This window comes from Varanus komodoensis, unplaced genomic scaffold (assembly GCF_004798865.1).
Source record: "Varanus komodoensis strain SLA01 unplaced genomic scaffold, ASM479886v1 scaffold60, whole genome shotgun sequence".
NCBI classification, from domain to species: domain Eukaryota; kingdom Metazoa; phylum Chordata; class Lepidosauria; order Squamata; family Varanidae; genus Varanus; species Varanus komodoensis.
The window spans coordinates 3,608,726-3,636,235 of record NW_025336223.1 but is presented as its reverse complement, the minus strand read 5'-3'; the positions used below and the strand labels follow the sequence as shown (position 1 = coordinate 3,636,235).

At 46.6% G+C, this 27,510-nt stretch overlaps 1 protein-coding gene across 1 annotated transcript; it reads left to right on the top strand.

Moving 5' to 3' along the window:
- On the top strand, positions 1 to 27,510 carry P3H3 (prolyl 3-hydroxylase 3). Its single transcript, XM_044449763.1, has 15 exons — positions 1 to 504; positions 3,210 to 3,362; positions 6,674 to 6,860; positions 10,012 to 10,143; positions 10,272 to 10,405; positions 13,708 to 13,797; positions 14,897 to 14,949; positions 15,185 to 15,243; positions 16,147 to 16,271; positions 16,376 to 16,471; positions 19,582 to 19,732; positions 21,370 to 21,487; positions 25,086 to 25,161; positions 25,517 to 25,657; positions 26,128 to 27,510. Exons 1-15 carry the CDS (start codon positions 76 to 78, stop codon positions 26,344 to 26,346), a joined length of 2,163 nt encoding a protein of 720 aa, XP_044305698.1. The 5' UTR covers positions 1 to 75; the 3' UTR covers positions 26,347 to 27,510.

Here is a 27,510-nt window from a genome sequence, read left to right as displayed (position 1 = left end):
CCTCCGCCTTTCTACTTCGCTTCTGCCCTTCCCTGCCCCTTCAGTCCCAGTGCTTCCTGCCTCTTCGCCTCCATCATGCCCTCCTTCGCTTTCCTGCTGCTTCTCCTGCCCGCCGTGAGCAGATGCCCGCTCCCTGCAGGGTCGAGCCCGCTGGCCCCGTATGACTTGCTCTACGCGGACGGGGTGCGAGCCTATTTCGCCCAGAACTGGCCTCTGGCTGCAGAGCTGCTGCAGCGCTGCCTGCACAGCTACTCGCGGCTTTTAGGGGTGCGCCGAGAGTGCCAGGGCAGATGCCAAGACGAGGCCAGCTTCGGGGGGCGGCCCCTCTCGCACCCCTGGGAAACCGGCTTCTTCGACCGGGTGCTGCAGCGGGCGGAGTGCCTGGAGGAATGCCTGGGACGCGGGCTGGGCGGGCAGCCGTCCCGCCACCGGGCCAGCAGGGAGATCCAGCAGGACTTCGAGGAGCGGGAGCCGTACAATTACCTGCAGATTGCCTTCTTCAAGGTGCGTGGGAAGCAGCCCGCGGCCGGGGCCCGCTCGCCGCTGCTGATGTGGCCGCTTCCGCTGGCTCGCCCTCCCCTTCGGGGCGCGCAGCATCCGCACAGGCGCTTCCAAATCCGCACGGTTAGCAACGTATAGGCAACAGCTCTGCTAGCGCTTCTCCGCCTCATATCCCCGGAGGCGTTTATATTTCCCCCACAGGCCGTTACAGTGTACCTGAAATAGGCCTTTGTCCGCGTAATTCTTGGATTGCAGCTCTGGTACGTAGCGAGGGGTGGCGTGCGGAGTTTTAAAAACTAGGCGAAGCGGGGAGGGCCTGTTGCGAGCGGCTGGGAGAGGCAGACGTGGTTGTGCCCGTAAGCAGCTGCCCCAGGCCTCCGAATGCCCTTTGTCGCTCCCCCTCAGCCGGCGAAATGACCCTGCCCAGCCCTGCTCCGGGCTCCTTAGCTTCCCATCGACTGCATCTTGAATAACGATTATTATCTTTAAATGTAGCTGCCCTGTGTGCCATTGTGCATGCCAATGCCTTTTTCTTTAAAAGGATATCTGTTTTACCTAAGCCACTCACAGTGCTATAACAAATGTATTTAATATGCACTACTTGGTTAGCAATTCAATTCAGTTGTTTGGTGAGGTTTCCTCTCCACACTCTCCTTCTCCTGGTGCAGCTAGAGCTGGATCTTGGGCTGAAGTCCAAGTTCCCTGAACCCAGAGGTACCCAAGTGACGACCCCCAAACCAGCAGTTAATGCATTAGTAGCACATAGGCCTGATATCACCGTTTGGATGGCCTGATTGTGCCCATTGAGGTTGATCCTCTTTGCCTGCTTTCTTATTTTTCAAAGGTGTTAACAGTTGGGGTGGCCTGATGTATCATCACCCATTTTATGATTTTTTTACTGTGTGTGTGTGTGTAGAGAGAGAATGATTTTGAATTCCCAGGCAAATGTGTTTAGTGTCAGGGCAGCAGAAGCAAACTCCATTGCTGTGAACTACTCAGAGAGCTTTGGCTATTGGTCAGTACAGAAACAACAACAAAAATACTGCCATGATGGGAGTTTAAAATATGATACAGCCTATGTTCAGTTCTTTAAAAAAAATCTGTGTTAGCAAATCGTGTTTCCCTCTTTAACATATCAGGAATGAAGAAGCCATTGTAAAGTACCGAACAGTAGGGGAGGAAAGAAGGGCTGTGTTACTTGTGTGATTCATTGCTAAAATAATATGCATGGCCATATAAAGAGCCCTCCCCCTCAGAGGACTGGCAGCAGCTATCTATGTGGCGGCCTGTTGCTCGCCAAACTTGGAAGATTGCGGACATCCAGCGGAAAATGCATGGCCTCAGCACTCCTCCCACCCTCTAAACACTTAGGTGGCAGATTTTACCCTTGGCTCTGAGTTTTTAATATCCTGGTAAAGCCTCACTCCTTCCCTTCCCTTCCCTTCCCGCTCCTCAGCACTGGCTCCAAAGTCACGCTTGTGATTTCAGAGTGGTATGGAAACACCTACACTCGCCGTGAGTGTACAGGACTGGCCGCCCAAATTCAGAGCCCTGGGTCTGATCTCACTTCTGCAAGGCTGGAGCTCCAAAGTTCTCTCCAGACCATGTCTAGCAGCCGTGAGGTTGCACCCAGTCTATGGCCTAAAATGAGTGCTGTGCAAGTGGTTTTTTCATATTTTGCCCAGCCATTCTCATCGAAACTGGCAGGAAAGGAATTCAGAGGAGGAAAAAATGTGGGAGAAATTCTCTTGGGTTGGGTTTAGGGTACTTGTGCGTACCTTACCAATGAAATGACGGAAGACTGTGCACGGGTGTCTGGTCGTTCATGGTACAATCATCTGTCCAGCACCCAGAAGCCCATCCAACTTCCTGTATTTCAGCGAAAAGCTTAGAGTAGGAGACCTCATGGAGGGGTTTGTCCTATCAGGAAGTGCACGCAGAGTGAGGGGGATCTAAATGGAAAGAGAAGAGACAGAGTGCACCCTCAGCCCACACACAGAGATAAGGAAAGCTCAAGAACTCTGCCTGAGTAAATTTAAAGTAACTTTTAAATGCTTTGGAAATGAGGCATGAAAATGGAAGCCCCTTTTGTGAAGGAAGAAAACTTTCAGGAAACCTGGAGAAGAGATTTTGGCACAGCACTTGCTGTACTTCTTTCCTAAAACTAAATGCCACACTGCTGGCACCACGTCTGCTTTGTGGAGGATGCAAAATGGCCAGCACATCTGGCCAGCACAGTCGCTGCTCCCCTGTACACACCTTTGGGGAACAAAGGCCGATGGTGGACACCGCCTGCAAGACACTCAAGAGAATATTTCTTTATCGGTTTCGGTTTATATCCTGCCTTTTTCCTCAAAGGGCTCAAGGCAGCTTTCATCTCCTCCTCCATTTTACCCCCACAACAACAACCCTGTGAGGTAGGTTGGGCTGAGAGTCTGTGACTGGCCCAAAGTCACCCAGTTGGCTCCATGGCTGAGTGGGGATTAGAACCCAGATCGTCTGAGTCCCAGGCCCATGCTCTTAACCACTACGCCACACTTTCCTCTGGAGAAATCCCATACATTTCTCTGCCTACGAATAGGGTGGTGAATGGGAAGGCACAGCTTGCACACTGCCATAGCTGCACCACTGCCCCTGTCCCCCAGTCTGAGGTAGTCTCACTGCAGCCTACATTTGTTTCTAAGCAGACAAACTCTTTCTTTCTGCAGCTGAAGAAACTGGATGAAGCAGTCTCCTCAGCTTACACATTCTTCGTGGCCAATCCACAGCACCTTCAAATGCGTGAGGACATGGAAAAATACCGTCGCATGGCAGGGGTGAAATCAGAAAGCTTTCAGGACCTTGAAGCCACGTCACACTGGGTGAGATACTTGCAGTGCAAATTAGAACAGCTGCTGAGTGTGGAATAGTCAAGTTTGAGCTCCTTGTTAACAATTGGTTATCCTCTGTTTTCTTCGTGTTTCTGCCATCTTTTCTAAGACCCTAGTGGATTCATATTGTTTGGATTGAAAGGTTCCCTGACTGTAGTTCACCTATGTGCTACTTTTTCATCACTTTTTAGAAAGTATGGTTTTGACATGTGCTGTGATGTCACTGACAGGTGAGCCTGGAACTATGCTTCTGTACTGTGGTACATGTCTACTAGTACTTTTCTAGTAGGCTCCAATTTAGCCCCATTTTGCTTAAATCCATTTTTAATTTGCTGTTTTCTGCCTGGTTTTTAAATATCTATATATTTGTGCAATAATGCTTAAATGAAAGCGTTTTTAACAAATTATAAAATCAAATTGAAACAAATCTTACATAATCACAGGCTAAATAACCCACGATTAACCTAACTGCTTGTTGTAGGTTAACTATGGATTGTTTCATCCAAGATTAATCTATAGAGCTGGTTCACATGATTATCACATTCTATTGTGGCTTATCCTATTGTGGCTTACCTGTTCATTGCCAGTGATCATTCTGAACAGGTAGTTGTCATTGTTTGGTGTTTGTTTAAATGCAGGCAGCAGGGGTTGTTTAAGGGTTAAGCAACCCACAAGTAACTCCACTACAGCCCATGGGTTATTTGTCAGTTATTAACCCTCAAGCAACCCCTGCTGCCTGGGCTTGGATTATACAACAAAATCATGGCAACCCAAGGACTGAATGTTCAAAATAGTTGCTGGCACGTACCACAGCTCACCATGGCTTAAATCATTTGAGCCAGGCTGGACTGCAGTGATCATTCAAACCTAGTCTTTGTTTCAGTGACACTCAGAAACACCTGATTGGGGAATGAATATTCAAAATAGGCACAGAGTACACCCACTGTGAACTGCAGAAAACTGTGGATTAATTAACCTATAAATTGCTGCTATTTACATGCAAACCAGGTCTATAACTCATTTTCCTGGTCTTGAAGCTACTGCTTGCCCTGGTGATGAAAACAAATAGCGCCTTCAGTAGTGCAGAGAAACAGTTGCCTCCATGGATGGCACATGTACTTTAGTCCTGAAGCAAACAGGTCAGGTAGAGCACAAAAGAAGTAGTAGTTCAATGAGAGACACCAGAAAGCACAACACATTTGAAACATAGCCAGGGTGCTCTGGTTGGATCTGCTGGCCAGACTCACAGATCCTGAAGGGACTGCTAACAGACTGGTGGCAAGGAAGCTCAAGGGTCCCAGGTGGGCACGAATTGGGATGTGATGTAAGGTAAGACCGGCTGAGGAAAGGACCCCGACAGGGGCCAGCTTTGGCTGAAACGCCTGCAAGAATCAGAGTGTCTGAAATAGTAAGTCAAGCCAATTCATTCTCTGAGCCACATCTCCACAGTATAGATCTAGGTCCTGGATGACCAGGAGGCTGCTTCCACGTGAGAGAACATCTCCGGCAGTGGCAGGAATGCAGATGGTAGCAGCATCGTAGCTGTCTCTTTTGGTCTCTGTCCCACTGCATGGAAGCTAGGAGGAAGAGGGTGGTAATGGTGTGGTGGCAGAGAACAAGGCGAGCATCTGAGCATGGCAGAGGAGGAGCATGTGGCTTCTTGGGTGGGAAGAGCAAAATGCAAACACCCTTTTAATACAGGCATGGTCGTTTTCAAAATTATGTAAATGTTCTGTGACAACAGCATGATTATCTTCTCCACAGGGAAGGAAAACATAGTACATTCTCAGCTGCTGCTCCAAAGATGTCAATTTGCCAGTATCTTGGGCTTGCAGTTTGAGTGCTGGTAAATTAGAATTCTCCATAAATTAAGCGTGGCGATTGCTAACTGGTTCAGCGGCGGCGGCAGCTTCACAGCCGTGTCTGAAAGAGCCCCAAGGCAGAGTTTCCCGAAGTTCTGATAGCTGAATCCACCCCACTGAATCTGCCCTAATTAGGGTCATTCTGGGATTTGTTGTAGGCACTTCCTTAATAGCAGAGACACTAAAATTTGCTACAAACATCTCTCGCTCCAGATTCCCCTGTTTCTTCTGAGGTTAGCCTCAATCCTCACAGTAGCGGTGGAGCAGGACGGGGGAATGAATTTTCCCTGCAACAATATATTTCCTGTTCTAATGGAAAGCATCTTTGTGTGGCTTGGTCTTGAATGAGCCAATAAGTCCCGTTAGCTTGACAAAACAACAACAACAAAATATTCGCTGAAGATAAAACTGCTAGAAGTGGTTTGTTATCAAGGTCAGGACTGCTGTCTGGATTTCTGGACTGGTCATGGGGGTATGGCTGTGGGAAGTGCCGTGATTCCTGCCAGCGCTTCAAAATGCATTGCTCCACCCCTGGAGGCCTGACTGGGCTTATTTCTTTTATGTACAAATAAGAGGCACCTGCCTTCAGAGGAGCATGCCATTGCTTCTGCATGAGTTGCTGATCCAGGTATGCCTCTCACCAAGTACAGGTAATCCTGATATAGTAGAACTGATTCAATCAGTCGAACAATCACATCTGATGCAGCAGAATTATATAGTGGGCAGAACTGTATAGTGGTACTTTGGGCCCTTGGGCACCTTGATTTTTTAATGGTTATTTTGGAGCACATTAGCATACTCATACAGGCATCTGTGGGGAGAGCAAACCTCAGACCTGACTTGAGGTGGAAAACCTGTGGTCTGGGCTGCACCACTTCAGATTGTAGATGGGAGCCTTGATGGCTATATTTTGCTGCACCATACAAACACCCAGCAGTCTTCTCCTTGGCATGCCAGGCATCCATGTGCAATTTCGTTTTGCTCTGATTTTGCATCAGTCCATTGCATGAGCATCCCAGCTTCAGCCTGAAGTGAGAAAGGCAAGAAGCAGGATGATGCCACTTCAGTCAGAGTCAAGCTTCATGTTGTGATGTGGCAAATCTGTAATGAAAAGGGTGTCCTGATTCTCCTGTTTAAACCTTAAATGCAGCTTGCAGGAAGCAGATTGATTCGGGGCTGTGCCACTGGGGGAAGTTCTCTTTTTAGAATGGCATGGGGTAAGGTGTTACAGATGCACACAGCCAAGCCTGTTTGCAGCCACCACCGTGTGGCTCTTAAGTTTTCAAAAAGCATCAGGACATCTTCTGGTCATGGGTCTTCCTTGCTGAGTGCAGCTGGGCCTGCAGGTGAGGCCCCGGTGGCACCCCTGTTCTCTGGGAGAGGTGCAGCTGAGCTCTCCTCAGGCTTTTAAGGAGGCGGCTTGGCTTTGTGGTCCTGCAGGTGGCATATGAAGCTGGACTGCACCACTACAGCATGGATGAGTACCAGCAGGCCGTGACAAAGCTGGAGGAGTCACTCAGAGAGGGGCTGCTGGCGCTGGAGGACTGTAGAGCGCTGTGTGAAGGGGCCCGGGAAGAGGAGGATAAAGAGGAAGAGATGCAGCTGGGCCTCTATGAAGCTATTGCAGGTAGCATCAAAACGCCAAAGGATCACTCAGTACTGGGAATGCTGCATGCAAGTGCTTTATGGAGCCAAAATGTCCTGAATTTTGGAGCATCTCGAGGAAAAGCATCTACTGAAAAAAGAAATTCTCAGCAGAGGTTGAGAAAGAGTTTATCCCTCTGTGTGTGTGTGTGTGTGTGTGTGTGTGTGTGTGTGTGAGAGAGAGAGAGAGAGAGAGAGAGAGAGAGAGAGAATGAAAATGAGTATGTGTGAGGTAGCTCTGTCCATTTTTGTGACATCTGGTTTCACGGCCATCTGCCATGCTGGTCAACAGAAGGTTAGCCTTAGCAGAATGTGGCCAGGCTAAGAAAGCTTTCCCACCCAAGCTGCAATCCCCAACACAGTGCTTAGGCTTGTGTTTGTGAAAGACATAACATAAGTAAGTCCCATAAAGAGAGCCAGTGTGTTTTAGTGGTTAGAAGTGTGGGACAGGAACTGAGGAGATCTAGGTTCTAGTCCCTACTCAGCCATGGAGTTCCCTGGGAGAATTTGGGCCAGTCACTCAGCCCAACCTACCTCACAGGGCTGTTGTTGTAAGGGCAAGATTGAGAGAAGGGGAATTATGAAGGCTGCCTTGAGTTCCTCGAAAGGAAAAAAAGCATTAGCATAAGGGGATGGTGTACACTGTGTGTGTGGTGTCTTTCTTTAATGGTTAAAAGTGTGCACAGGAAGGAGTCCTGAATGTCTGCCCTTCCTGTACCTTCCCCCCCTTCCCCAACATGCCCCACTCTGCAGAGCCACTTTTCTCTGTTTGCTGCTTTGGTATCAAGACTGAGAAAGGGAGAGAAACAGCTGGAGTAGCCAACCTGCTGGGATGGAAGGTACGGGAGGGGACTTTCTCACATCTCCAGGAAGATTTTACTGCCTCCATTCCTTTTTCTTTAAAAAGAAATAAAAATTGGCTGCTGCAGAAAGAGAAGTAATGGCATAATCTAAAGCCCCCTACCTTAAAAGAACAATTATATACATTATGGAAAGTGGCAAAAATGATGAAATTGAGTGAATGTATTCACATTAGAGTGGAAATAAAGTCAAGACTTTTTGCAAAAGAATTCTTTTTATTGAGTTTGCAAGATACATAGAATCTAGATATGTTAAAATACAACATTTTATTATGCACATTAAAATATTGAATGTTTTCTTAGGCGATATTGTTAAAATTATAATGCATATTTTCCTTGTCATTGCGTTTTGGTCCTACATTATGAAGCTCTGTTTATGTATTTCTATATTTTTGCAGTCCAGAACAGAAAAGAGACAATAGGATTATGAAGCTGCCTTGGGTTTCACAAGACTTCAACTTTTTTTTCTCATGTAAAGTAGTCTGGACAATGATATAAATGCCTTTAGAAAGTCCTCTCAGCTTGAAAAGGATCTAGAGAGACTATGGAAGTGGGCAGGAGACAACAGGATGGTGTTCAATGTGGATAAGTGCAAGGTCTTGCACTTGGGGCATAGGAATAGGTGTCATAAGTACAGGTTAGGGGACAAGTGGCTGGAGAGCAGCACTTGTGAAAGGGACCTCAGGGTGCTGGTTGACTGCAGGCTGAACATGAGTCAGCAGTGTGACGCGGTGGTTAAGAGGGCAAATGCCACCCTTGGTTGCATAGCCAGAAGCATGGCTTCTAGATCAAGAGAGGTATTGCTACCACTCTATATGACTCTGGTATGCCTGCAACTGGAGTACTGTATTCAGCTCTGGACCCCTCATTACAGGAAGGATATAGCAAAGTTAGAGTCAGTGCAGCGCAGGGCCACAAGAATGGTGGCCAGATTGCAGGGAAAGCTGTATGAGGTGAGACTGAGGGAACTGGGTCTTTTCAGCCTGGAGGAGTCTCCTAGGGCATCTGTTGGCGACATATAGGTATATGAGGGGGTGTCACAGGGTGGGTAGAGACCTGTTCTCCCCTGCAGAGGAGGGCAGAACACGTACCAACAGAGCAAAGCTCAGGGAACCAAGGTTCAATTGGTTGAAGTACTTCCTGACAGTTAGGACCCCGAGGGTATGGAATGGGCTTCCATGGGAGTGGTTGAGGCCCCATTGGTGGGGGTGTTCAAGGATGGGCTGGACATGCACATGGTGGGCATGTCGTGAGCGCAGCCAGCTAGAGCCGGGGATCAGACTAGATGGCCCGGGAGACCCCTTCTGACTCGCTCTTTTTCTATGTTCTATGTTGACAAATGCTTTGTGCTAGTGCAGAACCAGTGTTGAAAATTTTTTTGAATCCCATCCAACAACCCCTTTTTTATTTTTATGCATGTCAGTTACCAAACTTCTCCATTTTGGTGAAATGCCTAAAAGCACATTCCCAACTTAAATGTGTGTGTCTTTGCTGTTCCTATTAATTACATTTTTGGTCAGAAATATGAGCAAATGTGAACTACAGCTGCATGAGATTGTAAAAAAGGTAGTTAACTTTCTCAGACATCTAGTTCAAGAATTTCTCACAAAGTATAAAGCAATACATCTTTGTCCATTGTTTACAAAGCACACTTTTTTAACATTGGACAATTCAACTTGCATTTGACGCCTCGAAACTGATGCGTGTAGTTCCCAAGATATCCCCTAGCATTGCTCTCCAGTCCCAAGCCTCTCTCCTTGAGCCACATTCTCTGTCCTTCACCCTGCCACTATGTTACCTGGCACAGCTGCGTACTTTGCTTCCACATCTCCTCCTCTCTGGCCCCGTTCGTTCCACTGTTTCCCCTGCCAAAGTCCTGTCCTGTTGTGGGGGAGGTTACAGAAGTTTTCTGATGCACCTAATTCAGGCAGTTGCCTCCTGAGCTAGCCTATTCCATGCCTGCCAAAATCAAAACAAGAGATACAAACAAGAGTAAGCCAGCGATCCATTGCATGCTTAGAAAAACATCTCACAGCTCTCTAAAGCATGCAGATTTCAAGGGCAGAGGTGGAATCGCATGTTCAGAATGCCACCTTGAAATTCAAACTTGGCATGGGGAAATCAGACATCTCGGAATATCAGTGATATTTGTTTCAAGTCCCGCCTTCTGTTGAGTGCCCAGGGAGAAAGGGGTTCTTTTAGTACCTTCTGCTAGAAGAGCACCCCATCCATCTGAGGTGCCGGCGGTGCATGTGTCTCCTCTCTGCCTTCCAGCTCACTACATCCAGGTCTTGAAGTGCAGGCAGAAGTGCATCCTCGACATAGCCACCAAGCCAGGGAGGGTGTCTTCCGTAGAAGACTTTATTCCATCGCATTTTGACTTGCTGCAGTTTTCCTATGACAAAGGTAAGCAAGGAGTGCTCTTTTGAGGTGAGCGCCTGTGAGCTGTGCTCTGCCTGTGATATTATTCGGGTGGAGCATGGCTGGAAGGGAAGGTGGAACTGCCGTGACCAAGCCAGTCTTCTCTTTTCCAGTTGGGAATGTGGACATGGCGGCTGAGTGTGCCGCCACCTACTTGCTTTTCTACCCATCAGATGAGATGATGCTGAAGAAGCTGAAACGGTATCAAGCAGAGCTGGGAGAAGAAACACCTGTTGCCGCCAGAGAGGTACCAGCAGCATTTCCCCTATCTGAAGTCACCCTCAGTTCCTGTATATAAATTAATACAATCTTTCTCACATCAGGTGTAATCCAGAAAGAGTTCACATTCTTGTTTTTAGGTTAAATTGTTTTATGTTATTGTGGAACACCTTGATGACTTGTTAGCAGATGATGATAAATGAACCAATCATCATTAATGGTACATTTCTATACCACCCACAGCCGAAGCTCTCTGGGCGTCCACAACATTTTAAGGCACCCGTCCAGATTTCAGCCAGGCCCAATATGGGTGTAGTGTGTCCCCACTGAAAAGAAATACCTAAATGGCTAATACATAACACCCTATGCATTTTAAGACAGGAAAACATCCCACGAATTCCAGCATTCCCGAGACCGCATTACTAGCCGAATGCAGTACGACACTTTTTGTCTGAACTTGCATGGGTTTTCACCTTAATGCAGCAAATTTCACAAGTCAGGCTCTTACTTCCACTGGTGCTGAACATCACTCCTCAAAATTCAGTCAACCCATACAAGTCTGCAAACAATAAAAACGAGTCCCAGATAACTTTCCTGTGAGTCTGAGACAAGGAGAAAAGCACAAGTCAATCTGAGATGAGATTCGTTCCTTTACTGGGGCAAGGATCCCAAAGCTTTTAGGGCCCATAGGCACATTTGGAATGTTAAGGAGGTGCTGTGAGTGCCAGCACAAACACAGGGGCTTGACTAATAACAAAAAGACTGCCGTGGGGGGCATGGCCATTCACAAAATCTACAAAGTCGATTTGTAAAAACCCCGTGGCCGGAAATGCTCCCATCCTCATGCTTTGCTGCTTTAAAACTTCGCAAGGCAGGTATGAGTTCTGAGTTCCAGGGCCCCAGGCCACAGCTTGAATCCCACTTTTGCTACTACAACAACACCCCAGGTTTGTAGAAGGCAAGCCCATTAATTTCCTGCACAAAATAATTCTTCCATTAATTTTATTACTTCAACATACGTAGAGGCACTGGAGTCAAAAGAGACTTTTCCCTTCTTTAACATGTTTCCACCTTCCTCTGTGTGTGTGGAACTTAAGGGGGAAATAGGTTAAGGGTGGAAATGTGGATTGTGATCTAAATCCAGATCGTGGAATAAAGGGAAAAGAGTAAGAAACAAAAATAAAAAGAAAGCTGTGGAAGGGGAGCAAAGAGGGGGGAAAGTGGGGAGGTAGAAGGTTAGAAAGAATTTACTCCTGCTGAAAAGGCAGACCGCAAAATTGGGGAAGGAAGGGACACAGATCATGCCGTCCCCCTTCACCATTCACAGCAGCTGGAAGCCAGCTGGCAAAGGGCCCGGTTGCTGCTCACGCTGCTGCCTCTGCCCACTTTCTGACAGTCACACAATTTGCAGGTGTGTCAGGGGTGCAAGCTGCATCAAAGCGGATTGCAACCACAGAGGGAACAGGGTGCCTGGTCGTCTCTACACTCAGGCATATCTCAACAGTGCCCCCTAGAGCATCAGTAAGTTAGTACCCTGTAGATTATCTCTCGTTACCAATACTTTTCCAGAAAATAAGGTTTTCCTGTAGCAAGCTAACAGGTTCAACCTGGCTGGCCATTTTGGAATGTAAGTTTACAATTGTTAGAAAGCTTGGTCCAGCTGTCAATTAATTTTCTGATCAGTACTTCTCATGTTTTAATATTGAATTTTATCATCGTATTTTAATTGCAGCCAGAATGGGTCATTAATTAATTTATGTTATGTTAGGTATTTGTATTTTATTTGTGTAAGCCATCCTGAGGTTCTTGCAAAGGACGGCATACAAATATCTTAAATAAATACATAAATAAAGAGCACAGGAGACTGCAGCTGGAAATGTTTCAGGGCCAAACTTGGATTCTAACTCACATTGCAATTGCAAGTGCTGCCAGTCAGCTGTAGCAGGAAAATTGTATTTATCACCCAAAGCTGAAAATGAGTAAACTCATCTTCAACACCCAGCATTTGATCCAAAGTAAAATTTATCATATCCTTCCAAGTCCACCACTTTCTTACTAATTTTTAAGCCTGGGTTTTCCCATAAATCCATTTCACATGAAAAAATGGGTCAAACTGTAATCAATATCATCTTATATGTCACATGTGTATGCCACATATTTCTAACTACCATAACTATACATGTTTTACTGTGCTGAGAACCTAATGCCATCTGTTTGCTGAGGAGTTCCAGACATAACGATTCCAAAATTTTTGAGAAGTCCAATGTTTAGTTCAGCTCAGCAAGCAGTCCTGATAATATATAGCAAGATCTGGAAAGCCAATCCTACTTTATTTAACTGGAAGTTGTATCCTTTTCAGAGATATTTGTGGTAGGGTGGACCCTTCCCTAAACATTCATGTAAAAATATGACATTTTTGAAAATACTTTCTGAATATAGATAAAGGAATCCCACATATAACATAAACAATACAAGGTATGCTAGTCATCATGTTTTAACTTTATTCTACAAATTCAGTTTTAAGGATGCCTAGTCATCTTTATCCTGTGAGGTCTCATTAATCAACTTATTCAAGCTTAGCTTGATCATTTGAGATACGTCTGGGAATAAGCATTCCAAAATACATGATAAAAATTGGATACCATCAAAACTCCCAGCTAACTAATACAATGTGAGATATAGTGTTTCCAAACAGTGTCAGTTCAGATGTTTACCAATTAATTAAATAGCTGTCAAAGGCAGGACATTTTGGAAAGCTTTCATTCATGGGGTCACCACCAGTCAGAAACAGCTTGATGGCACATAACAACAGGCAAAACCAGTATAATCATCACCAGGCCTATGAACATAGTAACACAAGTATCATTGAATGATGATGAAAGAATCTGATTCAACAATGTGTTTATAAAGACAATAAGGCTTTGGAACTAAGAGGCTGGAAAATGTCTTTATCAGTTGGAAACTTGTCTGAATCAGGTGATTTCCCAGTGCTCATATTTATAATTGCTTTCCTAATTTCTTCAGTATGCAAAGAATCCAAGAGAAACTGCAGTTGTGAGAGACCTGAACATGGAAGATTAATATGAGAAAAAGCAAGCATGTGCTGCTCCAATATTTCACTGTCTGTACTAAGAGATCAGAGTAAAATTATAAAAATTGTGAGACTGTACCTATGGGAGAAGTGTGTATCTTATAGCTCTTATCTTTAATAGCAGAAATAATATTTTAGTGGCAGAATTTGTGCTGTTAAGCAAGCAAAGTTAGATCCATTTTATAATATATGTTCCTGACAGACTGCATATTATTTTAACAGCTTTTCTTTATCCACAGAATGTCCGCCATTATGTGCAGAGGTCTCTTATGGAGAAAAAACTGATTTACTATGCAATGGAGCAGCTTGGGGAAACTTTTGATGACCCAGTAAGTAGTCATAGTCTCCACTGGAGTCTTCTCTGGGTTTTTTGTGGCGTCACTACATCCAAGTGATTTATTCATGTGGTTCATCTGTGAAACTGAACTTGACAAAACATTATGCGCAGAGGCTCTTTTCTCCTGTACCAAGTGCTGGAGGTAAGCACAAGCCAGAAAAATTTCTACTTTAAAGACACCTGTTTGCTGATTTACTGCTGTGCAGTAAATCAATTAGTTATTTATCAAACATAGTATTAAACTGCTTTTGTGCCTAGACTACCAGGGTGATGTAAAAATGGCATAAAACCCAAAATGTACAATAGAACCATTAAAAAGGACTTTATATTCCTTTTGGCACCAGATGAAAACCTTTTTATTTGCCCACCATTTTAAGAACTAGGAATTGTAATTGGCTTTTAATTACCCACAGTGTACTTTGTTTTCACTTTTGATTTTGACTTAGTTCTTACTGGTAAAATGTTTCTGTTGGTTTCATGCATATTCTTAATTGTTGTTAATTGTTCTGTTCACTGATTGATTGTTTTGGTCTTGTAAGCCATCTTGAGACATTTTGTGTATAGCACATGATATAAATACTTTAAATAAATGAATGAATAACATTACAATAAGAACAAATTAAGCATAAGAACACAGAACAGCACAAAGCGTATTAAGATTCCTGGGGAAATACATTTTAACCTGATGCCATCTTGACGTGTCAGTGCCAACTGAGCCCCTGTGGAGCATGTGCTCCAAAGATGGGGTGCCCCCTTCAGGAAAGCTCCACTTATGGATGTCAGGCAAAAGATGCTTCCAGACACTGCTGCCTGTTCAGCGGCAACCTCATAATGCCAGGAGGATGCAGATTTCCCAGAGAGAAAAATGTGCTACTTAACCTCCCTGGTTCCAGGTTCCCCCTGGTCAGCAAACTTCTCTGAGGGTAGGTCCACAAAGATCACTGCCGTGTGGCTTAGCTGGGAAGCAGGGTGAATGCGTGTACTGTGAGGCAGCGCATATGTGATATGCAGAAAGAGGTGGGGAATCTGGCTGAAATGGTTTGTGGATGTGCCTTCTTGTGCAACTAAGTTCCTGAGTTTTATTTCTTTAGGAACCGTGGACTCCTGAGGAATTGTTCCCTGAAAGCCTGAAGGAAAAACACAAGTAAGATCCAGAGCAACAGCTTAGGATAGAGAGGGGGTTTTGGGATGGCTTGGAGAAGGGCATTGCTTCAGAATCTGTCTAGAGGGCTGGTTAAAGCTTAAAAGTATGAGCAATTAAAGCAGAACAAAGAATGGAAGAAATAAGGTTGGTTTATTGCTGCGTTGCTTTATTGTGGAGAGCATCCCAAGTCCTACAGTTCTGCTACTGATGATCTTTTCAATCTGTCTGTCCCAAGGAAAGATAAAGAGAAGCACAGTCTGAAAGCTTCAGCTATGGAACAGCAGAAACACAGTGGTGAGTAGCAGTTAAATTGCCACTTTAGTTCAGTAATCTCATCTTTCCCCCTCAACATGGTGAGATGAGCCTGGGGCTTCATTCAAGCCTAGTGTGAAAGAAGAGGTGCACTTCTTTTGATGCTGTTGACTAGCCTGTTTTCTGCTCCTATACTGGGCCTTTTAATCTGGCCTATAATCTTGCACCCTTGGTGAGAACAAAAGGCCTTTGTCTTTTGCAGGATGCTCTCTGCTTTGCACATAGACATCTGTGGCAAGAGCAAGGCCTTGACCTCAGTGGCTCCAAAGCTTTGGAGTGACATCACCAATGTGATTTGGAACTGTTTTACTTTTGCAGTTTTTTTGGAAATATGCATATCCTTCTTCAAAAGACACTGTAGTTGCTATGTAAGCCTGTGGCCATGACTTAGCTGCATATTGCATTAGTGCTTTTTCCGTATTATTAGTTTTCGGCGCAGTTCAAAGGTTTTAAATAAGATAAAGTGTGTAGGTCCCAGGTTTCACAGTCCGTCTGGCTTCTATTGACTCAGCTGCTTGGATGTAACAGAAGGCTTTGTGAGTCTAGGGACAGATGCAAACTAGCAAAGGGAAAACGTTTGCATCTGAATTCTGAGTTCAATGGGTAACAGAGGATCAAATGATACAGTGCTGAAGTGCATGCTTGCTGTTGGCTTTCAAAGAACTTGTGGGTGCAGATCAAATGAGTAGCTTCGAAACCTTAAAAAAAACCTGACAAGTGTGTTGCTTGAAAGTTAGGGAAACTATGCATACTTGACTAGATACTATAGGAAAAGCACATTCCTTCCTTCCTGATCGTTTGCACGCCCTGGGCACAGCCAAAATGCCTGGTGGGCTTTCCTCATGTGTGTAGTTGTTCACCTTTTTGCTCATCTCGTTTTCCCAGAACAGCTACCATTTGAGGGGATCACCATCACCATGGATTCCCAACAACTCAATGGCTCCCAAAGGGTTGTCTTGGACAGAGTATTGACTGAATCTGAATGCAAAGACATCCTCCGTCTGGCTAAGGTAAGGCCAAGTGCCATATCTACCCCTGCAAGGGGAAAGGTGTGCACTGGCCAAGGGGCATACTGAGCAATACTAAGTCCCTCGCATGTCCAATCCTGTTTCAGGCAGCTGGAGGGGCAGGAGACAGCTATCGCGGCCGGCGTTCACCTCACACTCCACACGAGAGATTTGAAGGTTTAACAGTGTTAAAGGCTTTGCAGGTAAGTGTCTTGGTAATGCCAGAAGGGGTAAGTTCCTAATCCTACAGTGTGGACCTTTTCCCTGCAAATTCTGAGAAGCATGTGTGAGCCTGTCAGGATCTGTGCAGCGGTGCAAGCCTCCCTTGTGGCCTGATGGGGAAGGAAACCTGGACCAGCTTGCAAGTACTTGCAGGATTGTGTCTGGTGCAGGCCAGCTGGGAGCCCCGGAGGCTCTATAAAAGGCTTCCCACTGCCGCTCAGCTTTGCCACAGCAACAGGTCTTTGCAGTGGTGGATTCATGCCCCTAACCTGGCAGCTGCCCCTAGTCCTGTGTGTTTACTGTAACTGGGAGTCTATTGGGAACAGTGTCCTGTACCGTCTTTATGCCCGAGAATGCTTTTGGGTCCCCTGTGGTCAACCAGTCCAGCCCAGCACTTCATTTTAAAGGAAAGGTGAGGAGTGGTAGGACATGTTCTTGGGAGCCAGTGGTAGGGGGGTATTTGTCTCTGTGTGTTGTGTGGTATCTGGCTTGTTTGTGTGTGTGGTACATATTTTACCTGGAGGAGCTTTGGAGTGCAGATATGTTGTGTGTGTGACTGTATTAGGAGGGAGGGACACGCTGAAGACACCTTGTTCCCTTACTTCCATGAGAAAAGACACGAGGAAGCCAGTCCACTCACCGGGCCTCTTTATTGCCGTTTACAGCTTCCACGGCCGTGCTGCCCAAAGCGCCAAAGCCCTTCCTGCTCCAGCCCTCTTCTCTCCTGTCTCTATGGCAACGAGCTGCATTGCCCCTGCAGCAACGGGGAGCTGTGTGTCTTTGCCACAGGGTTTCCCCTTGCTGCTTGTGCCTGCCTGCCTGCGATCAGCAGCCAAGCCAGCCTGTCACAATCTCCATGCACATCTCTTCCTTGGCCCCCCTTCTCTGCCTCTCTCCTCCTCCCCACTCCCTTCCTCTGCTTCCTCTTTATACCCTCCTCTCGCACACCACTCCACCCAACCCAGCCGATCCTTCCCCGGCCGGCAATCTCGCACAGCTGCGCGCTCGCCCGCGTCTCCCGGCCGTTGCAGTCCCATGTGTGGTTCTGCCCAGGCAGATTCCCAGCTATGCCCTGTTGGCTTCGGCCCTGCTTCATTGAAGGTCCCAGGAAAATGGGTGAGCCCCTCTACTTCCCCACACTGTGTGAACATTACCAATTTGCCTTCTGTGAGATTACTATCTCGTGGGAAGAAATATGTGATTTGACACCTGTGGTTTCAACCCCTTCTCTGCCTTGTACTCAGTCACTTGCTTCTCAGCCTCATCAGGTTGCCTTTCCTTTAAAATGAAGCAGAAAAAGTTGGGTTCGAGAGAGTGGTTTTATGTTTTGGGATTCAGGTCCCTCTACCTTTTGCATAGATTCTTGGTCAAGTTGTTCCTTTTTTAGCCTTGCCAGTTTGCCTCTTTGGTGCCACATCCAGCACAACAGCCATTTTGTTAATAGGCAAGACCTCTCATGGCAGCCATTTTGTGAGAGTGCCCACAACCCGCTCTTAAAATTCCAAATGTGCCTATCAACCCAGGAAGGCTGGAGAGCCCTGTAATAGACAGAGATGGATGAACAAATTAAAACCAACTCATTTTACAAAGCGCACAACTTTTCTCCTTGCACCCATCTAAAAACATTTGCCCATAGCTAACTTACCAAAAAAAAAAGTGTTTCCAACTCATAGCAAGAATTTCCAAATAGACACAACATCATCAGAAATGAGAGATGAGAAGTAAGAGAAGCCCTGTGAAAAGGGCTGAGGCCACATTGTGGGTATGCATCAACAGACCAGGTAGATTGCCTGGCTAGAGCCTTAAAGAAGACTAACCTGGTGGGGGTAATGGCACGGATCCCTCTCCAGTGCATGATATGTCTTAAGTTTTGTTTCATCTTTGGCCTTGCAAAAACGTGCTTTGTTCGCTGGGCAATGGTGTGACTGTCTCATGGCAGAGCAGCTTCCTGGCATTCTCATGGCTTGGCTGTACACCGTGTTTCATGAGCATCCCTGCTACAGCTCCATTTCTTGAAAGCCAGTGGGAGAGTACTGCCCCCGTGGATTGTTCACAGGATGTTTCTGCAACCCTAGATGGGGGTCGCTTGTAAGGGAAGATGATGAGGCTCCTGTAAGATTAATGATTGTGCAGATGAAGGCATTTTGCAAGTGGCCCAGCAAGGACAAGCAAAGGCCAACGCTTGCCTGCAGCGGGCAAGCACAAAGGCTTTCCCTTGCTAAAGGGATCCTCCTCCAAGGAAGAGCCAGAAACCCCAGAGACAAACAGTGCCACCATGTCAGGAGGCCTGGGGGAGGCTGGAGAGAAAACCGGGGAGGAGGGAAGCTCTGCCTCTGAGACAAAGGCGGAGCCGGCACCCACAAGCACTGTAACCTCAAGTGGCAACCAATACGACTCCCTTGAGACATTTTCATGGGCAAGGTGGGCTAACTGGAGGTGGGTTAGTCAAGAGGAAGGGGCTCCTTGCAGCCTGCTTGAACTGCACCCCAGGTACTACAAGCCCTCAGTATCAGTCCTGCTGCTGCTGCAAACACTGATTCCTCAGTTCCAGGATCTTGCACCCTGACCTGTGTATTGACATCCATGTTGCTGATATTTGAACTTCTCCTTCATGCTGCCCTTTGGATTCTGATTCTGCTTGATGCAACATAATATCCTATTTATTTGAGCTTGATTGCTGCTGACTTCTCTCTGGAAAATTCATGTTTGCCTAGAAAAACGGTGCATGACTTTTGACTTGCTAAATTGAGTGTTCAGTGATAGTGCTGTAAACGTATGCCAACCAAAGAGCTGAACCTGGTTGGAGCAGGACAGTGAAAGACCCAAGTGGGGAGGAGCAAAAGCTCTTCTCTCATTTCTTTGTCTTGGAGGGTCAACACACATTAATCTGGTAAACTGCAGAAAGGTGGACCAGCTGAAATTACCAGCCAGCCAAGGTCGTCTTCTCCTTCACCACACTCTGTTAAGGGTACTGCTTCATGCTGTGTCTGTCATCTTTCTCTTTTAAGTGTACATGTCCCTAGACCATCCTACAAATTAAACACTTCTGCATGTGGGGAAACTTTTTCACCAATGTGCATTTATCTTCCAGCTGGCTGAGGAACGTGCTGTGAACTGGAGGGATGTTAAATTGCTCCTACAAGCCAGCGAGAAATCCCGGAAAATTGTGGAATACTATTTCACCCCAGGGAAAAACCTCCATTTTTCATTCACACATCTTGTGTGCCGTACAGCTGCAGAAGGTAAGGAACATCTTGCATGTTTGGGACCTGCAACGTAATCCCTCACTGAACACCAGTCCTGCCCATTCACATTTATTGTTTATTACTCTAAAGTATCAGATCTGCACTCTCGATCTGTAATGCAATAGCGCTGGTAAATGTACTGCAGCATGATGAATAATGTTGCAATGAAAACAATTCACACAGAATCCAAACAGGTGGGTAAATAATTCACACAGGACAGGTGGGTGGTTACATAACATCGTTGAGAGTACATCTGAATTTTGTTAATAAGGTGTGAACATCAGAGCTGAAACAGATGTTTAGGAATATTCACACTACACCAGTTTCCCAGTTTGTCTGAGTGTTAGTGTGAAATGTCATGTCTGAATTGAAATGCTAATTTGTGTTAAAACAACATTCGAAGTTTAGATATTCACATCTCCTTGGATTTGATTTTGAGCCATGGATAAAATGTGATGTCTTATAAAATGGACAATCCAGATAGACTTGCCTCAGTCCAGCATATGAGCCAAGTTGCCCCAGCCTTGCCCCAGCAGCCAAACATCGGATAACAGCGCACAGGGGCCATGCGCATGCTCGGAAAGGAGTAGCGGAGCCAGGCGATGATGTCACAAGCCGCAACTCATACACCGCAACTCATCCGAGCTTTTGCATGGCTGGTCAGTGTGCTGCCAAGGATTATATATATTTGCTTGGACTGGCTGTGGAGTTGTTTTTTGTAAACTAAAACCTCAGTTTTCAGGTTTTATTGCAGTGTTGGCACTTTGCGATAAATAAGTTGGTTTTGGGTTGCAGTTTGGGCACTTGGTCTCTAAAAGGTTCACCATCACTGTCCTAGACATTTTCGGAATCAAAGCTCATAGAAGAAGAAAAGTTTCAGGAGAGGATTCCTTTCAGTTCTACATGAAACTCAGGATAACAGTGCTACCTGTGTTGGGGGATGGAGTATTATTTCTTTTGTGCCAGCCCAGTAGCAAGAGGGGTGCTGAACGTTATCTGTGCAAACCTGCCAGGTGTAGGATGCTGTGTAAGGCCTTTTCGCACATGGCAGTACTCAGATGGGCATTGCCTTTCCTGCATCATTAAACTGGATGTGTGCCCACTGAGTTCTCTGACACTTATCTGTGTCTGAGCCCCTGCCTGTCGCAGAGATTATAACACCTCTCCTGTACCATTTCCAGTGAAATGAATGGGGAGAACAAGAGAATTTTGCTGCAGGAGCAATTTGGATTTTTGTCTCGAGCACCGAATCAGTGTGGTTCTTATGGTTAAAAAGGATAGGTTTTGTGCAGGTCTATGGAAGGAAATAAGGCCTGGACCATTGCTTTTATTGTGGCTTTTGAGTGATCAAAAGAGCCGGTGTGGTGTGAGTGTTGGGCTGCAACCCAGGAGATCTGGGTTCTAGTCCCCACTTGGCCATGAAGCTCACCGGGTGACTCCCAGCCAGTCACTCGCAGCTTATCCTACCTCACAGGGTGATGGTTGTGGGGATAAAATGGAGTGGAGAAGGACTAGGTAAGCAACCTTGGGTTTGTTGCAGGAAGGGAAATAGTGAGATAGAAATGTACTTGAATAATGATTAAAGGCTGCTGTCAGGAGCAAGACAGTGGCAACTTTCACTGGTCTTCCTTCAGGAGAACAGGAAGGGCGCATGGACCTCAGCCATCCAGTCCATGCTGACAATTGCCTCTTGGATCCAGAGGGAAACACGTGTTGGAAGGAGCCACCTGCCTACATATATCGAGACTACAGGTGAGAGGCTGCAGGTGAAGACTGATGGTTTGCAGAATTCTACAGTCAGACAATACTGATTCTTCGCCCTGTTGATTCTTCTTAAAAGTGTACCAACATTTTAAAGTGCTGCAAAACTGTTCTGGGGCTTTGGCAGGGTAGAGAGTTTGTCACTAACATCACTAATAGATGATCTTCCCCGTTCAAGCTTCACCACTAAAAACATGCACAAGCAGTTGCTTAAAATGTTTGCCTTGGAATAGAAGTCAAGTAACAGAACCAATTCTGTTTTTCATGCTGCAGTACTTTGGTATACACAGGTTTGGGGGCAGCACAACTGGGCATCTGCTGGGGCCCACACATCTGCGGGGAGCCCGTTGCTGGCAGAATGACACGGTTCTGCACAGAAACTTCTCCTGGCTCTGTGTCCTTTCTTCATGGGAAGATTGGACTGCTGCTTCCCCTTGTGATCAGACAGAGGTACAGGATGGGGGGCTGAGTCAATGCGAGGGAGGAGGAGAAGCAGCAGTGGAGCAGCTGCTACACACAGCTCTGTGTGGCCTCCTTTCCCACCGTTGCTTTCTCACTGTTCGCGCCTTTCCCCCTGCCTCTCCACTGTGCTGCGGAGGAGTAGCTAGCATGGCTGTTTGTCTCCACGGCTGGCATTTTTGCAGGGGAGTCATTCAACCTGAACCCTAAGCCAGAGATGACTTGATGGCACATAACAACAACTGCTTTTTGTCCTCCCCGACTGCCTGCAGGAGCCAGCAGGAGGCCAAACTAACATCACCCCCTCCCTTGCGTGGGCTGCCTCTCCATTCTTTCTTGCTGGCCAGCCCAATAGTCACCAGGGTAGGTTCTGCACTGGGGCTTTCCTTGCTTGTGAGGCAGCACAGTAGCTGTGCTTTCTGAAAATGCACTCGCTGCCTTGTGGGTCCATGTTAATAACTGCAGCACCATATCTGCTGTTTTATAACACAAGGAAGCACCTTGTGCATGTGTGGGGCTGTAAACGAGGAGCTAGGGAAACCTCTGTGCTCCTGTGGTGTCCACACACAGGCCTTGGAGAGGCAGTGCCCAGTGCGGTTGGCCGCGGCCAGTCATGCTGAGAGGCACTGCTTGTGAGCAGCCCTCTCTGCCGGGATTGGGCTGCTGGGCTGGGCAGGACAGGCTGCACTCTGCTTGGTCTCCTCTAGAAAAGACAGATCAGAGTGCGGCTCGTTCTCCCTGCACTCACTGTCCCAGTCGCCAGGTGAGAGAAAAAGAAGCTGTGCTCCGCTTTGCTCAGTCTCTAAAAGAGGCTAGGCACAGCTTGGCTGGCTCTGGCCACTTCAGCACGGCTCACAGAAGTACCTGTTGGAGCCACACGGCCAGAGCAGCGAGCCTTCTGGGTGACGGGGCGAGAGCAGAGGTGGCCACAAAACCATACAGCAAGCCACGGCTACCCACTTGAAAGGCGTCAGGTTTGGGCAACACGCAAGCCACCATGGCTTCTGGGAATGTTCCTTATGCTTGTTCATCAGCCGTGTCCACGTGATCTGCAGAAATATACAAAAAGTTAACGCTGAGAAGTAAATGGAGGGGAGATTTGTGGACTGTCATGGAACTACACCAAGCATAGCAATAAGTGCTCCAAAAAAGGGGATGGGAGAAAGGAGGAATTATTACCTCCTCCAGGAATAACTGGAGCCTTGGGAAAGGGGTGACGGAGTGGAGGGCATTAAGAGGTTGCAGTTCATCTCTTAAAACTGAAAGGATTACATTGCTAAATGGATTATATTTTCCCCCATGCCTTTTTGGCAGCTACTATAGCCACTTTCCCCCCATTACTGGTGATTTTCAGTCGACAGCTGAGCAATTGGTCCCTGGCGACTATGCACCAATTGGTCTTTATACAGTCTTGCCTAGTCAGTCTGTTACCAGTTCACTTTGCTGCTCCCTTTCACAGACAAGGAAACAAACCAAGTAAGACTGCAGAAATGCACAAGTACCCCAAGTGCATATTTGTGAAAAACAGACCAACGTTAATAAATTGCGAACACAAGTGCTTTTCTGCGCAGATGGGATCATTGAAAACATTTTTAAAAGGGGGAACCATGAACATGCCCCTGTTGTGATTATGAAGGAGGGCCTGACCATCTGCATTCATCATCTCACCCCCCCTTTTTTTTAAATCAAGCCGTGGCAAGCAAATATGGCTTGTGATTTCAGTGGGGAATCTCACTGTAGGCTCATAGTGGGTCGTTCACTCATCTCTCCTGATCATCCTTCCAGAAGTGTCCCATGGGACACTGTAGCAGGAATGGTATGTCTCTCTCTGTTCCTGCGGTGGTCACAGGAACATAATAAATGTTTTTATTATGATTTCTGTGCACCCAGCATAAATAAAAAATATTATTTTTAGCCACGTGGTAATCAGAACCATCAGTGAGGCAGTGTTGTTTGGGAGGGGTTCCCTGCCATCCCGGCATTGCTCCAAAAGCCAAATGAGCCTTTCTTTCTCTTGACAGCTATTGAAAAGCAATCCGTTAAGCTTGCTTCCTAGGTGTAAAAGGCCTGAACCCCAAAAAGCCAGGCGGGGTCTCTAGCCCTTTCAGCTGCTTGCTTTGCTTGGCCTTAAAGTCTGGTTGCCTCCCATAGTACAGTAGAGCTTTAGTTAGCATTGCTCTGACCAAGACAGTCTGGTTTCATGAAACTAGGGAGTTCGCCTTTCCTGGCGTTGAGATGGCACAAGGACCGTGTGTGCTGCCCTTGAGCGTTCCTTATCAGGCTTTATTCTCGTAAGCAAGAGGTAGTAAGGAGCCTACGCTTTGATGCTCAGGCACAGAAGAAACATCGGCCATCCAGTTAGGAATCCTCCTTGCTAGCTTACTCTATTTGGTTATCTCTTAGCACCTGTCTAAACAATATTACTCTTGTAACCACATATTTTAATTTTGTAGAATGCTGTGTGCATGCATTTCAGTGCTATTAGTTTGTATTTTATAAAAGCTAGCCAGTTCCTTTGCTTTTTGGTTCAGAGTCATTTTGAGGGGGATGCTGCTGTTTTTTTCTGAACCGAGCTGGTTGGAGCCCTACCAGGCTGGAGCCCTCACTGTGCAGTGCAAGAGGCTTGCTGCTAAAGGTTTTGGAAGTCTAGCTAGCATGTTTGGATATTATTGCAATAATAAATAATCTTCTTAGTGAACCTGGAGTTGGCATATCACTCTCTGGATTTTTTTTTTAAAATCTGCCCCTGGCCAGGAAAACACTAGGCCAGAGCCAAGTGTGAGAAAGAAGTCCAGCAAGTGTGAGAGCACTGGATTCAGGGCGGATCTTCACATCACTAGCAATAATGTTAAGCCACTCTCTGCAGGAATTGGTCCAGGTTTGCACAGCACAAAAACCCACAGTCCATGGGTTGTTGGACGAGAATCCATTCAGTTTTGCTTGAACATTCAGATAGCGTTAGCGTGTGTATGTGGAAAAGTCAGCTGCACAGAGGTAAGCTATTGTGGCAACTTTATTGTGGAAACAAAGCTATTGTGGCAACTTTATTGTGCTCCCCAGGATGAGTGAATAACTGGGGGACAGTTCCCAGATACCCAATAGCCCTGACCGTCCTTCCATTTCTCTGCAGTGCAATCCTCTACTTGAATGATGATTTCCAAGGTGGAAACCTTTTTTTCACAGAGACAGATGCTGTGACCATGACAGTAAGTCTGGGGCAAGGGCTTTGTGTGGAGGGAGGGGGGAAGGAAGTGCAGCTGGAGCCGGAATTGTGACCCTCCCCTCCAAGAGGATGTGTCCCAGGAAAAGAGGAGGCTCAGATTGGGTGCTCAGAGGCGAATTCAGCCACATTTTACAGTGCAACAGACATTCGCTCCTCCTTGACTGACATGCCCAGCACCCCGTTGGTAACTATGTTCCTTTTCCCCTCCTCTTGGGCCCTCTCCAGCATTTTTTACTGCGGGTCAGGTGAACATCAACCCATTCTCACTTGTTCAGGCAGTTGCCCCTCAGAATGCAACCCCTTTGACCGTTCCCTCTCTGTGCGTGTCTCTCTCTCAGGCCCAGGTGCAGCCTAAATGTGGAAGGCTGGTGGCGTTCAGCTCTGGTGGGGAGAACCCCCACGGTGTGTGGGCAGTGACACGTGGAAGGCGCTGTGCCATCGCCCTCTGGTACACCCTCTCTCCAGAACACGCAGAGCAGGTACCAAGGGAAGGGAAAAGGTGGGAAGGGGCGCGGGAGAGAGCCCAGCAACAATACCCAAAAGCATATCTTCGGATAAAATGGTGTGGGCAGCCTCTGTGGGGAGCCTACAAGCCACAATGGAATGGATTTAGCACTGCCTAGATTTCCAGGAAAGAATATGTCTTTTGTTGTGTTAAGAATGCTTGGAAACTACATTGGGAAATACGTTTTCTTTCTATGGGCTTTGGCAGGAAGGAAACCAAAATGGCAAAGTGCTGTCCTGTGGAACTCCTTCTCTTCCCCACTCATGTGGGTGAGCTTCTCTAAGCCCGAAGTGCCCGATCCTGCCTGATCTTGGAATCTAAGCAGGATCGGGCCAGGCTGAATGGGTGACTTGAGTCCTGCATGGAGCAGGCAGTTGGACCTGCTGGCCTGTTAGGCCCCTTCCAGCTGTATGATCCTGTGATGTGCACTCTCTTGGGTTGCAGGACCGGGCCCAGGCAGAAGAGCTGATGAGACAGAAGGAGAGACAACATGAACAGTCACACTCCATTGACATGGAGAATGCAAGCCCAGGACATGGCAGTGCAGACTCGCCAGAGCCACCTACCCCTAAGGGAAGAGCTCGATCCACCACCCAAAGGACCAAAGCAAACGCTGAGTCTGGGGCACGGTCTGTGAGGATGCAAGTCAAAGATGAATTCTGAACAGACTTGCACCAACCTTGCAGCTCTTGAAGTGGCTCCCAGGAGTGAATGACTTGAGTATTTATAACTGCTGCCCACTGTGCCTTGCTTTTCTGTGACATCACAAGAGGTGCCATCTGAGGGTGACTTTGGGCCCAGGAACACGCCCGCTACATTAGCCCAAGAATAATTTTGTCCAGGAAAAGATGCCAGGTTTGTAAACTAGTGCAGAGTAATTGCTAAAAGAGACGGAGCTGTGAATCAGGAAACGCCAGTACAAATCTGCTGTGTACATACTCAGAGGCAGAGTGCTTCACCTACAACAATGGAATAATAAATACTGACCTATGGGGCTGTTGTAAGAATAACAGATAGTATGAGAAAGGCCTTTACTTTCCTAAAATGCTATATTACATGTTTAGTGCGAGTTGGATGAACGGCATTCTACCATTATAGCCAAAAATCAGGGAGGGCAGCTGCAGTCAGTGGTACAAGTTATTTGCAGTCCACAATTAGCTCAGCAGATTGATGTGAAACCAGGCTGTGCCGGAGGGATCCATCTGAGCACAACCCAAGCTGTTTTCGAAGAAGAAAGAGTTCCTTACTCTCAGGAACGTACAATTTGAGAAGTGAATTCCACCAGTATGACTGGTTTTGCCAGGGCTTTTTTCCCCCCATGGACATTGCTGGATGTAGACTGTGCCTGCCAGTTTCTCTGCTCCTACTGGGCTTCTTGTGTCTACTATTGTGATATTATAGTAGTACCATAAGGTATTCATCATTTTTATTAAAATGTGATTCCTGGCCCATTTTATCCTAGAGGAATTCATAAGGTGTGTCCTGTTAGTCATGCCCAGAACAAGCCTGCATTGCCTAGCAACGGGCTCCAAGGTGCTAGCCAGTGGGTGGAAGGGCAGTAGGTGGGGCTCATATTTTGAAGTTAGCTGCAGTCCACTGCAAAATTAGGTTGCATGGTAGGCTAAATCTGAAAGTAGGCATTCTTTCTTCCTCTCCCCCTCTCATGACTTCTCATGGTCTTCCAAAACCTCTCTTACCAATCAGGATGTTTTATAGGCTGAAGCAATTGAATGTATTTGCCCAAACAATGATAGCAGTTGTTGGAGTTTTTTTAAAGGATGTACTTCTGAGTACTAAAATAAATATTCTGAAGCAATGGGATGCTCA

What these genes read in the sequence shown, in the direction of transcription:
- P3H3 (XM_044449763.1), top strand. Translation starts at nt 76, where the DNA reads ATGCCCTCCTTCGCTTTCCTGCTGCTTCTCCTGCCCGCCGTGAGCAGA. An exon ending in CACCTGTTGCCGCCAGAGAG is followed by an intron (nt 10,406 to 13,707) that starts GTACCAGCAGCA and finishes CTTTATCCACAG; the next exon opens with AATGTCCGCCATTATGTGCA. An exon ending in AGCCTGAAGGAAAAACACAA is followed by an intron (nt 14,950 to 15,184) that starts GTAAGATCCAGA and finishes GTCTGTCCCAAG; the next exon opens with GAAAGATAAAGAGAAGCACA.